The sequence below is a fragment of the Apodemus sylvaticus genome, chromosome 8 (assembly GCF_947179515.1).
Source record: "Apodemus sylvaticus chromosome 8, mApoSyl1.1, whole genome shotgun sequence".
Classification (NCBI taxonomy): domain Eukaryota; kingdom Metazoa; phylum Chordata; class Mammalia; order Rodentia; family Muridae; genus Apodemus; species Apodemus sylvaticus.
In genome coordinates this window covers 51,963,642-51,977,674 of record NC_067479.1, presented here as the reverse complement: position 1 = coordinate 51,977,674, position 14,033 = coordinate 51,963,642, and the positions used below count along the sequence as shown (strand labels likewise).

Genomic DNA, 14,033 nt, shown 5'->3' with positions numbered 1-14,033 from the left:
AGCAAATGATTGATGCTTTCCAGTCAACTCTCAAACATAAAAGCAAACTACACGCCTCTCTGGCTTGTGAAGTTTCTTCTTCAAGGCTTCCCTTCTACTTCCCACCCTAGCAGCTAGAAATGGGTCTGAGTTTGCCCCCTTCTCATCTTGAATCTATGTCCCATCCCTGTGAGGTTCAAGATGAGATGCTTCCAGGACTCCATCCTGATGAACTCACAGCTGTAAATTCATGGAAAGACACACACACACACACACACAGACACACACATGTACATGCATACATGTATACACATACATATACACACATGCACATACATGCATACACACATATATACACAGACACAAATGTATTCACATGCACACACACATTCACATACACTCAAGGCACACACATGCATTCACATGTATACTTACACGCATGTATACACATATACACATACTTACACATGCACACATTTATATACACATGCACATACACTACACACATGCACATGCACGCGCGCACACTCACACACGCACGCGCGTGTTTCCCCAGGAACTGAGGAGCTAAGATGGAGGATAGAGCTACCAGAGCATGTGTGTAAGAGGAGGGTTCAGTTGATGCTTTCATTCTCTGATTGCAATCGTGTGTGCTCACTGATCCTCTGTTAGCCACCTGGAGCTGCACAGTGCGAGTCTTACCCACCACAAGACACAGCACTAGGCAAACTAAATAAAATCCCTGTCATCAACGACTCCAGCCCAACTGAGGAGAGAAGGCCATCACCTAGTGACTTTCAGTGCACGCTGAATAAAGAAGAGAGTTATCTGATGCTCAGTTTCTTTATGACCGAATCACAGGGCAGAGGGCAAGACAATATCCCTACCCAGAGTAGATGATTGTCTCAGACAGGCATCAGGCTGGGACGGTGGCTGGCACAGCTGTGTAAGGAAAAGACTGAGCCAGTGATAGCCCAGAGGAGGTTATTGCTAATGCATCTGTGCTGCAAAGGTGCACCAAGCATCTGTGTGCTGCACACTGTACTCACATCCACAAGGGTTCTAGTGAGGAAAAAAAAAGGTAAACCAACTAATTCTGCTCAGGCAAGGGACAGGGAGGACCTAGAAGCTCAAGGAGAGCCCTGTGATCTCGGGGCTAGGGACTCAAGGATGCTTTTTTGCTGTGGTTTTCATGGTGTCGACCCCATTTTCTTCCCTTCCTTCACATAACCGGGGCTCTCCCTTGCAGGAGAGCCAGCCTGGGAGGCTCTGAGAGCACAGACAGTGTCCACGTGGTCATCCCTGTGCACCTCTTAAGGTACCTGTCACTCTTGGGTCTCGGTTTGAAATAGATTTGTCTGCCACAGTTGTTTTCTTCTGTCCACAGTGGCATCCTGTTTCCCTCTTACCACAGACAGTGTCGATAGATCCTGACTCAACTGTCTCCAAACCCAACTTCTGGGATTTTAGTCAATAGAGAGGACCTGCATACAGGAAGGGTTCTTGATGTTTGTTGGGAGGCTGGAGTGGGGTGCAGTGGGATTCTCTCTCTCTCTCTCTCTCTCTCTCTCTCTCTCAGCATCACCCGTGTCTATAGTGAATTTCAGTTCTTTGCATTGCCCTCCCATCCCTGTCGCTCTGCAACCTTCTCTACAACAAGGTCCCTCCCACTCCATGGCTTTGTTTTACATGGGACCCACTCATTTAGTTAGAGGTGCTTCCATGAAATGGGCAGCCGTTTGGTTTTGATTCTTTTTTTCTTTTCTTTCTTTTTTTTCCTGGCACAAGAGCCACTCATCAGTGGCTACACAACTGAAGAAAGTGACTTCTTCTCCCCCAGCAACAATTAACTGACAATAGTTCCTGCCCGTGAACTGGAGGGCTTCCTCCCACCCATGACGAAATGTGAGCTGGACCAATCTTGTACATATAACTACAGGTTCAGTGAGTTTGTGAGAGCAGTTCCCATGTCACTTCCGCCCACCCCCACCCTCTGGCTTACTTTCCCTCCTCCCTATAAGGCGTTCCCTGTATTTCTGAGGGGGAAATGCAGATGTCGTGGTTAGGGGAAAGCACTCCACGGTCACTTACTGTTGGCTCTTTGACCAGTCTCGAGTCTCTGCAGTAACTACTCCTCTCTGCTCTAAGAAGCTTCTCTGGCCGAGGCTGACCCCCTGGTCAGGGGTGGGGGGCACTGGAGCTCTCCACAGACAGCAAGAGCGCTAAGCTGGTCAGCCTCGGTCAGCACTAGTTTATGGCTATAAATATGAGTATTGAAAAGGCAGCTTGAGCCTTTGAGGCAGGGACTCCCACTACAGCCCAGGCTGACTTCAAACACATGCTTATCTTTTTGCCTCAGTCTCCAAAGTGCTGGAAGTACAATACAGAATGAAGTAAAATCTGAACTCTTAAAGGTATCCAGCTACCAAAAGTCCCGTCTCGGAGGCTGGGTACCAAATATTTAGAGAAGGAACTTTCAGGACCTATTCACAAAATGAGGAATTTGTCTGGCTTCCCTCATCTGATTCTCACACATCACACAGAGTCCATTCTTAGCGTCTGTTACACTGATTGACAAGTCACTAATTTCCCCAATGAGAACCCGTGGGTAAGTGTTAATTAGCAGCATCTGGTGTGAATCAGAAATACAGATACCAATTGAGGCAATTGTACTCATTATCTCTGGTGTATGGTCTTTCCCAATAAAACGTTAGTTGATCATGCTGAGGTGTGAATTCCAGAACCAGGCATTGACAGCCCCTGAGCACGGATCTTAGTATATGCATTTAGATCCTGTTCTCCAGGAGAACATATTTTAAAGAAGAATGCAGGCATGGTCCATCGCCCACCCACAGAAACATGTCACCCACCTATGGTCTGAAATTCAGCTGAGGGCTGAATCTGAGGAAGTGAGGAAAGTGGTGTGCTACACTGTGGTGCCTGTCTCAGTGACGAAGCCTCAGTGTGCCTCCTCATCTCGCTTAGCTCTTCTGCTGTCTGTGGAGAGCTCCAGTGCCCCCCCCCATCCCACTCCCAGGCTTGTGATGCCCACAGCTACTGCAGGTTTTGAGGAAAAGAGAAGCAGAAAAGCCAAATGAGCAGCATTCAGCTTTCCCCCTCACTGCCCTTCCCAAAAACAGAAAGTGTGGAAGCACTAGAGCGACAAGCACATTCATTCTCACTTCCTGGCCGACCTGACTGTGGACGCAGAGTCAGGCCTTGACATTCACCCCATTCTCTAGTCTGTGTCCCAAATGTCATGCCACTCAACCTGTTTGCTCTCCCACTCTCGAATAAAAGGCGTTGGCAGCATCGAATCTGTCCCCTGCACCAGGGTTCAGTCCTCGGGTCGCCAGGATGAACAAAGAAACGTCAGAGCATCATTTAAAGCCAGGCACAGAATCCTCTTTCTCCTCAAGTAGCATGGCCCACTTCCTGGAGGCGAGTGGAAAGGAAATGCAATCCGTTGGGTGATCCTTCTGACCACAGGGAGCAGGAGCTACAGAAAGGGTCGTGGACAATAAATCCAAGGACAGGTTTTCTCTTCTGAAGCCAGGATTCAGAAGGGCAGCCATTACCACCAACCATAGGAGTGTGGCTGATCAAATTAAGAAATGTGTTTTAAAATTCAATTACACCCTCGGTGGAAATAGCCTCACTAATGGTTAGGGATAGAATTATACCCAGTCTATAACGCCTAACATTTCTAAACCCAATTTTGTGCATTATTCTAAAGGTTAATTCAAAACCTCTCTTCCAAATGGGGAAGTTGAACAGAGCCAATGGAAGGAGGGCATCCGCTGACTGACTGAGGGTTTATCAGTGGTAAGAGTTCATTAGCTTTAATTAGCGTAATCACTAATGTTGCATTAACAGTTTAGTGAAGGAAAGTAATTACTCACACATCCACTGTATTAGATGGGAAGATTAGAATTCATTTTCCAAAAAACGATTAGCATTTTGCCAATTAAACGAATCCCTTTTCCGTGCCAGCAGCCCTGTGACCTCCCTCACCCGGGATCATTTAAATGAAACATATTTTGCATCAAAAGACGGAACAGGGAGAAATGAGGAATTAAGGCTGCATTTATTTCTAGTTCTTTCGCAGAGTGCAGTGTGTATAGGTCTCCATGAGTTCATAACACCCTTCTCTATTTGCATAGTCGTTCACTTCAGTCTCCTCTGCTGGTGCCCCTGCCTACCGCGTGACACTGAGTGAAGCAATTACAAAGAAAATGGCTAGTGATGGTGGAAGATAAAACCAAAAGCAAGGAACCAGAGAAATGAGGGGGAAGGGTGGTCAGTTGGGTCTGATAGCGGGACAGGGCAGGGACACTCTGCTGGTCCCATTCTGAATGCCAGTTTGGAGAAGGCTAGCCCCTTTGCCATAAAAATGCCTGCTACCCACAGGAGTTCCTTAAAGCTAGCAACTGAGTCTCTTGAGTCTCCTGCTACTCCCGATCGGCATGGAGGTCATTTCAGCCATAGCTTGCCTTACAAGACTTTGGTGATGTGACCTCAGCACACACTCTCTACAACAGATCGGTCTGCTTCTGGGAAAGCGCTCAACACTTCTTACAAAGCCCCCGGTGCGCTCTCTCTCTCTCTCTCTCTCTCTCTGGCTCCTCTGATACTTCTATTCTTGCTGACAAAGCTTTTGTTCTTGCTAAAGAAACCACTTTCTATCTTCACTCAGTGTAATGTCACCTCACACTAATGACAGTAACTACCCCTCCAGTGTGAACTTCTAGAGCTCCATTGCATGTGGTCCTCTTTTGGTACCCATGGGACTTATTTCCAGAACACCCCTGTGGATACTAAAGTCCTTGAATTTTAGTTTTATTTTATATGATGGGTTTGAGCATCTGTTATATAAATAGCCTAGTATTTTCATATTTTCATCTACCTCCTCCCAAATACTTTAAAGCAGTGTTTTTCAACCCCTTTTGGGGTCAAATATCCTTTCACAGAGGTTGCCTAAGGCCATCATAGAACATAGATATTTACATAAGAATTCATAACAGTAACAAAGTTACAGTTAAGAAGTAGCAACAAAAATAATTTTATAGTTGGGGGTCACCACAACTTGAGGAACTGTATTAAAGGGTCTCAGCATCAGGAAGTCTGAGAAGCGCTGCTTCAAACACCTCTACATCATACATTAGAATAGCTAGTGGAACACACACGTACTACCCAGAATGGAGACGAGAGAACATGGACTGGGGTGAGGTACATGGAAGATAATACGCTCAGAGATGGAACTCTTGTGTCACTCTGCTGTCCTGGGCCAGCACTGGGGCAGCCTAGACCCAACAAACAGCAAGACTGAGTGAGGCCTCTGGGATTTCACGGTGGCTGTTAATCCCTCAAGACAGAGCAGCAAGTGAAGACCAAGACTCAAGGTCACCAAAGGTCGCTGAAGTTTCCATCCCTATCTAAATGGTGGTATAACACCTTCTTCTGGTGTGTCTGAGGACAGAGACAATATACTTGCATACATAAAATAAATAAAACCTTTAAAAAAAAATAGGTGGGAAAATAGACTTCTCAGAGACTTCTCCAGGAGGTACTACTGTAGGGTTCTCCATGAGAGCCCAAGGGCCTGGAGGACAGAAGATCTGGGTTGCCTGGCAGGACTGCAGACTATACATCCATGAAGGAAATTGTTTTCTACTGTGGAAAAAAATGAAAAATATCACTTTAAAAATATCTACTTTCCATAGTGCCTAATACTTAGTAGAGGCTACATGTTAGTAGATTATTCCTTTCACCACATAAATTCTGAAGGGTAAATCAGACCCATTGGTAGTAGGACTCTGGAACTCAGCCTGTGGCCTCTCTGCTGAAGACATCAGTAGGCTATCTGTAGCTTACCATGCAAGGGCTATGAGAAGTACTCCTTAGAGCTCAAGTCCTACACCAGCTTCTGAAATTTATAACTTGAAAGCAGAGCTCCTCCAATACCCACCTGCCCATTGGTGACAGTCACCGCTAAGAGGCCATGCCATGTAGTGTGTATATGTGTTCATATGTGCAGTGTGTGCATTGCACATCAGTGCTTGTCTAGACTTATGTATGTATATGCCCTGTGTACTCATATGTATATATGTATTCATGTATACTCTATAGAAGGGGAAGCCAGGCTTTGTAGTTAGCCACAGAGAGCTGGGAGAGAGTTCCTCTGAGAGTCAACATAGCAAGTGTGAAAGACAGACTTCCCCCTGCCCTCTGAACTGAGTGAACTGGAGCAAGCTAAGGGAACAGTTGCTCAAAAGTAGTCGAAGGGACTTTTGTCTCAAGAAAGTAGCCCAGGAAACTGCTTCTGATGAAGGCCTATGCCTGACCCACTACCACTGTGAGTCAGATCCTACGAACTGCTTAAGGACAAGAACTTGAGATGCAGGAGAGAGGGAACAGAAGGTGTGCATAACTGGGCAGGGGTGCGCTTGTGTCCAGCGTCAGGAGATGTAAAAAACGAATCCTCTGCCATCATTTACCAGTTCTGTACCCTCAGGCATGTTGCTAGTAAGGCCCACTTCTTCTGATAAAAAGTACAAATCACAGTCCCTAGGTCACAAGGAAGATCTTGTCAAAGCTGCAATTAGTTAGAATTGAATTGATGTCTGTACCACACACATACTGAGGGACACTGTCTGATTGCTCGTAGTCTGCCCACAGCAAGTGCTCAATACGTGTTTAAGAATGCCTGACAGAACAGTTGCCATGGTCTGATGTTGAGAGTATTTATGGACACACTGACATGAAGAAGAGAAAGTGAGGGTTCCCGTGATGGAAGCAGCTTGGAGAGGAGGAGGCTAGAGAGAGTGGAGAGGCAGGAACAGGGTAGAAATGTGTCTGTCAGGACAGTGTTGGGGGTCCCAGGTGGCGTCTCCTCTCTAGAGGCTGTGACTACACACAATCACCCCTGTGTCCCACATGTTAACTTACGACTTAGAAGACTGACTGAGGTAGCATGAGCCCTGGGAACTTGGAAAGAAAACAGCTGTTATAGAGGGCTTCCTTTTTTATATAGTGACCATGATTGGGAACAATGGAAAGACAAACGGCTTTTACACAGGGCTTCCTTTTCTATATGGTAACCATGATCAGGAACAGTGGAAAGACAAACAGCTGTCATAGAGGGTTTCCTTTTCTACACAGTGACCATGATCCAAAAAGAACACCGTCTCTGGATCACCACTGTCTACACTGTCTACCACTGTCAGCAGCAAACATCAAGAAAGTAATACACGGGAGAGTCGGGGGCGTACTGCTGCTTATGGTGGACGGCCGTCCCAGTGCGAGCTGTTCGAGAGGCACAGTACCTATTACCTGGGTATCTTTTTAAAGAGTCAGAAAGACATATTGAATTTTCCTAGTTAAGTATTCGGAATCCCATTCCCTTACCTCCCAAGACACCCACGATATCCTGTGTCTCTTAGTATGTGTGTATGTGTGGGTACGTGTTTATATGTGCGTAGATGTATACTCTATATGTGCATTTGTGAATGCCAAAAAGACAGCCTCGATGTTATTTCTCAGACACATCCCCCAGTTGTCTTTTCCCCTTTTCTTGAGATAGGTCTTCGCATTGGCCTGGAACACACCGTGTGATCTGGGAGTCGCCGGCCGGGGAGTCCCTGGCATCTGCCTGTCTTCCTCTTCTCAGTACTGGGACTACGAGTGTGTGCCTGTAACACAAGGGACTGTTTTGTCTTGTTTGAATGTGGGTTCTGGAGATCAAACCCAAGTTCAGCACTTTACCTATTGAGCTACTGCACACAAACTTGTGTGTGTGTGTGTGCTACATCACAGTATAAGTGGGAAGGTCAGAGGACAACTTAAGAAAATTTGCTCCCTCCTTCTACCATGGGGGTCCTATGGCTGGAAGTCAGGTTATCAGGATTGACAGCAAGTGCTTCTCCACTGAGCCATCTCTCCTCATTCCTCACTTACAGTACTACTCTAACATATTTAATTAAAGTATAAGTACATCATTCCCCCTTCCCAACTCTCCCACCTCCTCTCTTCTCTCTCTGTCTGTCTCTCTCAAGTACATGGCTTCTCTTCCTTTGTTAGTATCACATCTGTCTATCTATCATCTATCATATCTATTATATATCTATGCATATATAACTACTTGCTGAATCTGTTTAGTGTTGTGTTATATACACAATTTCAGAGCTGATCACTTGGTATCATATCACCAATTAGTGGGTCCATCCCTAGGGAAGGAATGCCGGGGTAGCAGGTCATCTCTCCGGCTCCAGCACTCCTTACTTGCCTGCATTTCTTTGTCTAGGGATGGGCCCCATGAGATTTCCCATTCCGTATTAGCATATTGGGGGTCGTTCTTCGGGTCTTGTTTAGGCAGCCACATTGTTGCAGTATCATGTCATTTCTCTGTCACTTCTAGGAGACACAATTTCACAGCAGACATTCTGATCCTCTGGCTCTTAAGATCTTTCACCCTCTTCCACAAAGTGCAAGAGTTGTGTTGTAGGTGTTTCGGTTGTGGCTGGGTACCTCATGACCAGTTGTGGCTTTGTGTATTGGAGTTACCAGTCAAAGCCTGTTTGAGAGCTGGCTTAGGGGTGTGAAGATAGCAGTGGGGGGTTTAATCCCAAGAAAAAGAGTGAGAGAGACAGAGAGAGAGACAGAGACAGACAGAGAGAGAAAAAAGAAACAGAGAGACACAGAGAGACAGAGAGACAGAGAGACAAAGACAAAGACAAAGACAGAGAAACAGAGGAAAAAGAAGAAAACTAACAAACAATCCTTGCTTGCCTTTAATGACTCTAACAGGAGACCACACTCCGCACCAGAGACAAGCCTCGCACCCCGCTAACACTTTTCTCTTTCCTTCCAGTATGTGTCTAGTAGACGGGCCATCACTCAGAACTCGGCAGAGCAAGGTAGCTTCCACCCGCACCACCTTCCCCACCACCATCGGCACCACTGTCACCACAACCACCTGTATCAGCATGCCCGTCCCCGCCACCTCCACCACCAGGAGCCGGGGCTGCACAGTGCTCAGGTGACATCCTGCATTTGCCCACTGTTCTCCTGCCAGTGGGAAGGCCACCTGGAGGTGGTGGTTCCTCACCTGCGGCAAATCCACAGGATTGACATCCTGCAGGGGGCGGAGATAGTCTTCCTGGCCACTGACATGCACCTCCCAGCGCCAGCCGACTGGATCATCATGCACTCCTGCCTCGGCCATCACTTCCTGCTGGTGCTCAGGAAACAGGAACGACATGAAGGCCACCCTCAGTTCTTTGCTACCATGATGCTGATTGGGACCCCCACCCAGGCCGACTGCTTCACCTATCGCCTGGAGCTCAACAGAAACCACAGGCGTCTCAAATGGGAGGCCACCCCGAGATCTGTCCTGGAGTGTGTGGACTCAATCATCACTGATGGGGACTGCCTGGTTCTCAACACCTCACTGGCCCAGCTCTTCTCTGACAACGGCAGCCTCGCCATTGGAATCGCCATCACCGAGACCGAGTCGGAGGTCAGTGCCAGGGATGCTGCTGAGATGTGAGACCTCGAGTCTCCAGATATCCTGTGCACCTTGGACTCCGGATATCCTGTACACCTTGGACCCCGGATATCCTGTACACCTTGGATCCCGGATATCCTGTGCACCTTGGACTCCGGATATCCTGTACACCTTGGACCCCGGATATCCTGTGCACCTTGGACTCCGGATATCCTGTGCACCTTGGACCCCGGATATCCTGTGCACCTTGGACCCCTAGACAGCCGGACTTTTTTATTACCCATCTTTTTTCTTTTCTTTCTTTTTCGTCTCAGGTGATTTGAGGTATTAGTATTCGTCTACCATGGGCATTATATTATGTAAACAACTGTGATTCAAGATCTTGGTGTGAAATCTGTCCTGTGTTGTTGGTAAGGTTTTGTAGGACATTCAGAAGAGTCTACCAGAAGAGTTATTTTTCCCCAGTGCTAGTCCCTTTCTTCACTGCCTCCAAAGGGGGCAAGTACCACTGGTACCAGGAAGCAGAGTGAGCACTGGAGCAAAAGAGTTAGGCGTCCAAACTCACCCTTCTGTCCATCTCGGGGCTGTTTCAGATAGAGCCTAACTTGTCATGGGTGAGGCAGCACATCTGGAGAGAAAACCCAGACCGCTGTGATCTGCAGGAGCCTGAGACAGTGTCTCCACAGACCATGGAGCCCACCTGGAGGGGCAGCCTGTGTATCAGAAGCACTCACTTGACCCTGGGCTGGAGACAGTGATCAGATTAAAAACCCTCTTTTTTCTTTCTTTCTTTCTTTCTTTCTTTCTTTCTTTCTTTCTTTCTTTCTTTCTTTCTTTCTTTCTTTCTTTCTTTCCTTCCTTCCTTCCTTCCTTCCTTCCTTCCTTCCTTCCTTCCTTCCTTCCTTCCTTCCTTCTCTCTCTCTCTCTCTCTCTCTCTCTCTCTCTCTCTCTCTCTCTCTCTCTCTCTCTCTCTCTCTCTCTCTCTCTTTTTCAGCTTCTCCTGACCTCCTTACTGAATCCTGCCCTTCCCTTTAGCTTTGCAATTAAAATTAAAGCCTGAATGTTCTCAGTGCTTTTCTAAAAAGCGCTTTGCCTCTGCCGAGGCAGGATAAGTAAGACACATGGGAGAAAAGCAGCCAGAAAGAAGGCATCAGATTAATTTCTAACCTCCAAGAGGGTGCTCCTGCCTCAGTGAGACCTTTTAAATGTATAAATTATAAATCTATCAGCTCCCCCACCTCATTAGAGTAACACTTTTTTTTTGTACCAGTCAGATAGCTAGCTACTCTGTTCTTGATAGTTTATAAATAAGATCCATTATCAAATATAAGGTCTCCAGAGAAAAGCAAGGAGGACCTCCCACCTGAGACCTGGCCCTGGCACTTAGACTCGGGGCCTCCAGACACCTTTCCTCTCTAGCACACTGCTCAGTACGTAAATATGGCTACTTAGGAATATGCTTGGCATTTGCAGACGAAAGCGGCAGGAACTCACCTCACCTCACCCTTCACTCCCCACCCAGCCCCACACCTCCACCACCCACCAACCCCCAACCTCACCCACTACTCCCCTCCACCCTCACCCCACCCCCTCCCACACCACCCCTCCAGAGGCTGCTTTCTCTTGGTCTGTTGTCAGCGTCTGGGGGGAAGGCCTTCCTACAGTGGAAGAAAGTAGGAGTCCTCACTCTGCCATCTTTCTGTTCTGACTAGGACACCTTAAAGCCTTCCCAACGGGGCCATGGGGCCACGTGTCCGCAACTTCCTCTCTGTCACTGGCCAGGTGCTAAGGGAAAACATGGCTTTCAAATCCAGCCCAGCTCTCCGTGGGACTGTGTGGGCCTTTCTCCAGCTCATTCCCTTACCTCAGGCACACCAGCTGGGCCTGGCCAGCCTCCAAGTGAACGCTTAGTTTCAAGCAGATTGTCCTGGCTGGCCATCAGCAATCTTTTCTCTACCAGAATTAATTCATCTAAAAACATACTACCCTTCCCCCACACTGGGTGATTTTCCAGCCATTATTGCTGTCAACCCACACCCAAAGCATTAATTCATAGAAACACAGTTCTTGCCAGTCTCCTAGTCATTGCTGGGACTCTGAGGCCGGGCTTCATCTATGTAGGGCTGGAGAAGCACAACTAACTCTGCTCACAGCTGAGCACAAAGATGAAGCCGTGAGTTACCAAGGAAAGGTTTGTGTGCGATGGGCTATGGGAGCTATTACACATGCAGCTCCAGGCCTTGAGCATCCAACCATGGATGGCCCAGATGCAAGTCTGGTGGGTCAGCCCTGGGAGAGACCAGTTTGTGTGGCTCCTGGCCTGCAACCCTGAGCCTCCATAGCTATCTAAAGGCATCAGAAACCACAGTTCCTCTGCTGGCTTCTGATGGTCATTTGGAGTATTATATATAGGTGCCCCAACTAAGCAAACACACAACACCTCAAGAAGACACTCAGTGCTTACAGATCTCGGAACCCCTGCAATGTTGCCTCTCTACTGAGCCAAACTAGAAACAACTGCAGACTGTTGTTAGTGCACACTGTATTATGGGTAAGTCATGCCAGGCACATGTGTGAAAGGTGGTTCTTAGACATCTCCAAAATAAAGGCTAGAAAATGTGTCCGTTTCCTCCAACTATGGTGCTCCCAAGATGGCTTTTCTCAAGCTAATAAGTGAAGAACAAAAGACAATGAAGTTAAGACTAGTGAATTGGAAATAAAAAAGTGTGCTTTTAAGTATCATTGCTACCAAACCACTCTTTTCTTTAGTCTTCAGTAAATCCTCATCAGATTCCTCAACACACAGGTTCAGAGACACATCATGACCTTCTCACAGTCAAACATCATACCACAACTAAAGCTCAGCTCCACCAACTCAGACTTAGTGTTCTCAACATAGGAAGATGAACCCCCAATGTTCAGCAGGGTCTTGCTTCAGCAGTGGATTGGAGACTTGAGAATCAACCGGGTCTTCACCCTAGATGATAGGGGGAAATCTGGAGGGGAAGGCTGGAGTGGAATCCATGTTTAGTGGCTTCTTGGCACTGTGAAGTAAGCTGGTCCCAGGGTGGTGGGAGGGAAGAGGCGCATGGAGGTCTCAGTAGCCTGGTGTCCCTCTGTCTCCTTCACCCACTGTCCTCTTGAGCCTAGATTCTGGACCCAGGTTGCCAAGACACTCAATGGTACTCTGAAGAATATTTGTGTTTTAATAGAGAGTCAAGACAGACAGTAGCACTTAAGAGAAAATGAGTTGTCTGACTTTGATTCGACAATTGTGAGGCATTTGTTCAGAAGGTGTTTAAAGGGAAACATGCCTCCCCTTGAGTCTGAATGACTACTGGAGGTTTAGCAATACAGTGAAGATTGTTCAGTCAATATGCACGAGAACCTGTCCCTGGGATAGATCTAATATTCCTGCAGCTACTGGGAACATTGAGAAATGGATCAGAATAGCTGTCACAGTAGGTCTATGGCTGCCACTGACTGGAAGTTTTCCATATGACCCAGGGGGATACATACTTGGAACATATTATCCCATGTAATCCTCAAAAGAATCACATGAAGCTTCTGCTCTGTGTATGTGTTGTAGCTATGTAACAGATAGCAAGCAGTAAAACTGGCTCCACACGCTAAGCTTTGAACCAACTCCACACATGTCATTTCTATGAGCTCATGTGCAGAGTCTCCGAAGGACTCAGTCTGGACAGCATGGAAACCCTGCTTTAGTAGTTCAGTACTAAATGTATCTTTTAACTTCTGTTCTTCTAGCCCAATAGCTGACTTGTATTCAGATTGTTACATTTTTAGAATTTTGTAGGTCAGTTATTACAACCATTATTGAAAATTAACTTATATATAATCTTACAGTTAAATAAATTCTATTTAAGACAAGGAGAATACTCAAGCGTCATCACTTCCTGATTCTTTCTTTCCTGTGCTCTTGGTGACATTTGTCTCCTATCTACAAGGAATGGGCTTACACTGATGCCGACCTGTGACTCAGCACAGGGTGACTCTACAGTGACAAGGTGCAAGGATTCACCCCACAGCCACTGGCAAATACTATAAGCCAAAATAGTTCCAGAAAGTTAATTCAAGCCATGCATGGTGACTAGAATTCATAGCACAGTCGAAACACTGCTGATGCACTTGGGGTGGGGAGGGGACTTGGAAGGACCACACACATCACAGTCAATTGTTCAGGAAAAGCATGGGGAAGAGACCTTGATGCTTCCAAGACTGTCTCTTGCCTAGAGCACCCTTCAAAACTGCCCTCCACCCCACCCTGACTTATGCTGCTGTGCAAAATCCTATCTGATGGCTTTCATAAAGAACCATGACCCACAAAACCAGCCTGTTGACAACCCCAACCTAAAAGCCAAACCTATAAACCCACTATAAAACTGGAATCCCTGATCCATTTTTCCCTCACAGGCTTCCCACCTTCTGTCTTCTTTACCTGTAAGTCAAAATGTTCTCTGAAGAAAATGTTTTACTTCAAAACCAGAGATTAGAAACATCTGACATATGAGAAGAACATTAAGTAGTA

General features: G+C 46.8%; 1 protein-coding gene across 1 annotated transcript in view; it reads left to right on the top strand.

Moving 5' to 3' along the window:
• Window positions 1-10,249, top strand: part of Siah3 (siah E3 ubiquitin protein ligase family member 3) — a 67,066-nt gene extending 56,817 nt beyond the window's left edge. Inside the window, exon 2 of the mRNA XM_052190938.1 lies at window positions 8,849-10,249. Coding sequence (XP_052046898.1) covers window positions 8,849-9,526 — 678 coding nt within the window. The 3' untranslated portion in view covers window positions 9,527-10,249. The remainder of the gene's footprint in view (window positions 1-8,848) is intronic.
• The last annotated feature ends 3,784 nt before the right edge of the window (window positions 10,250-14,033 follow it).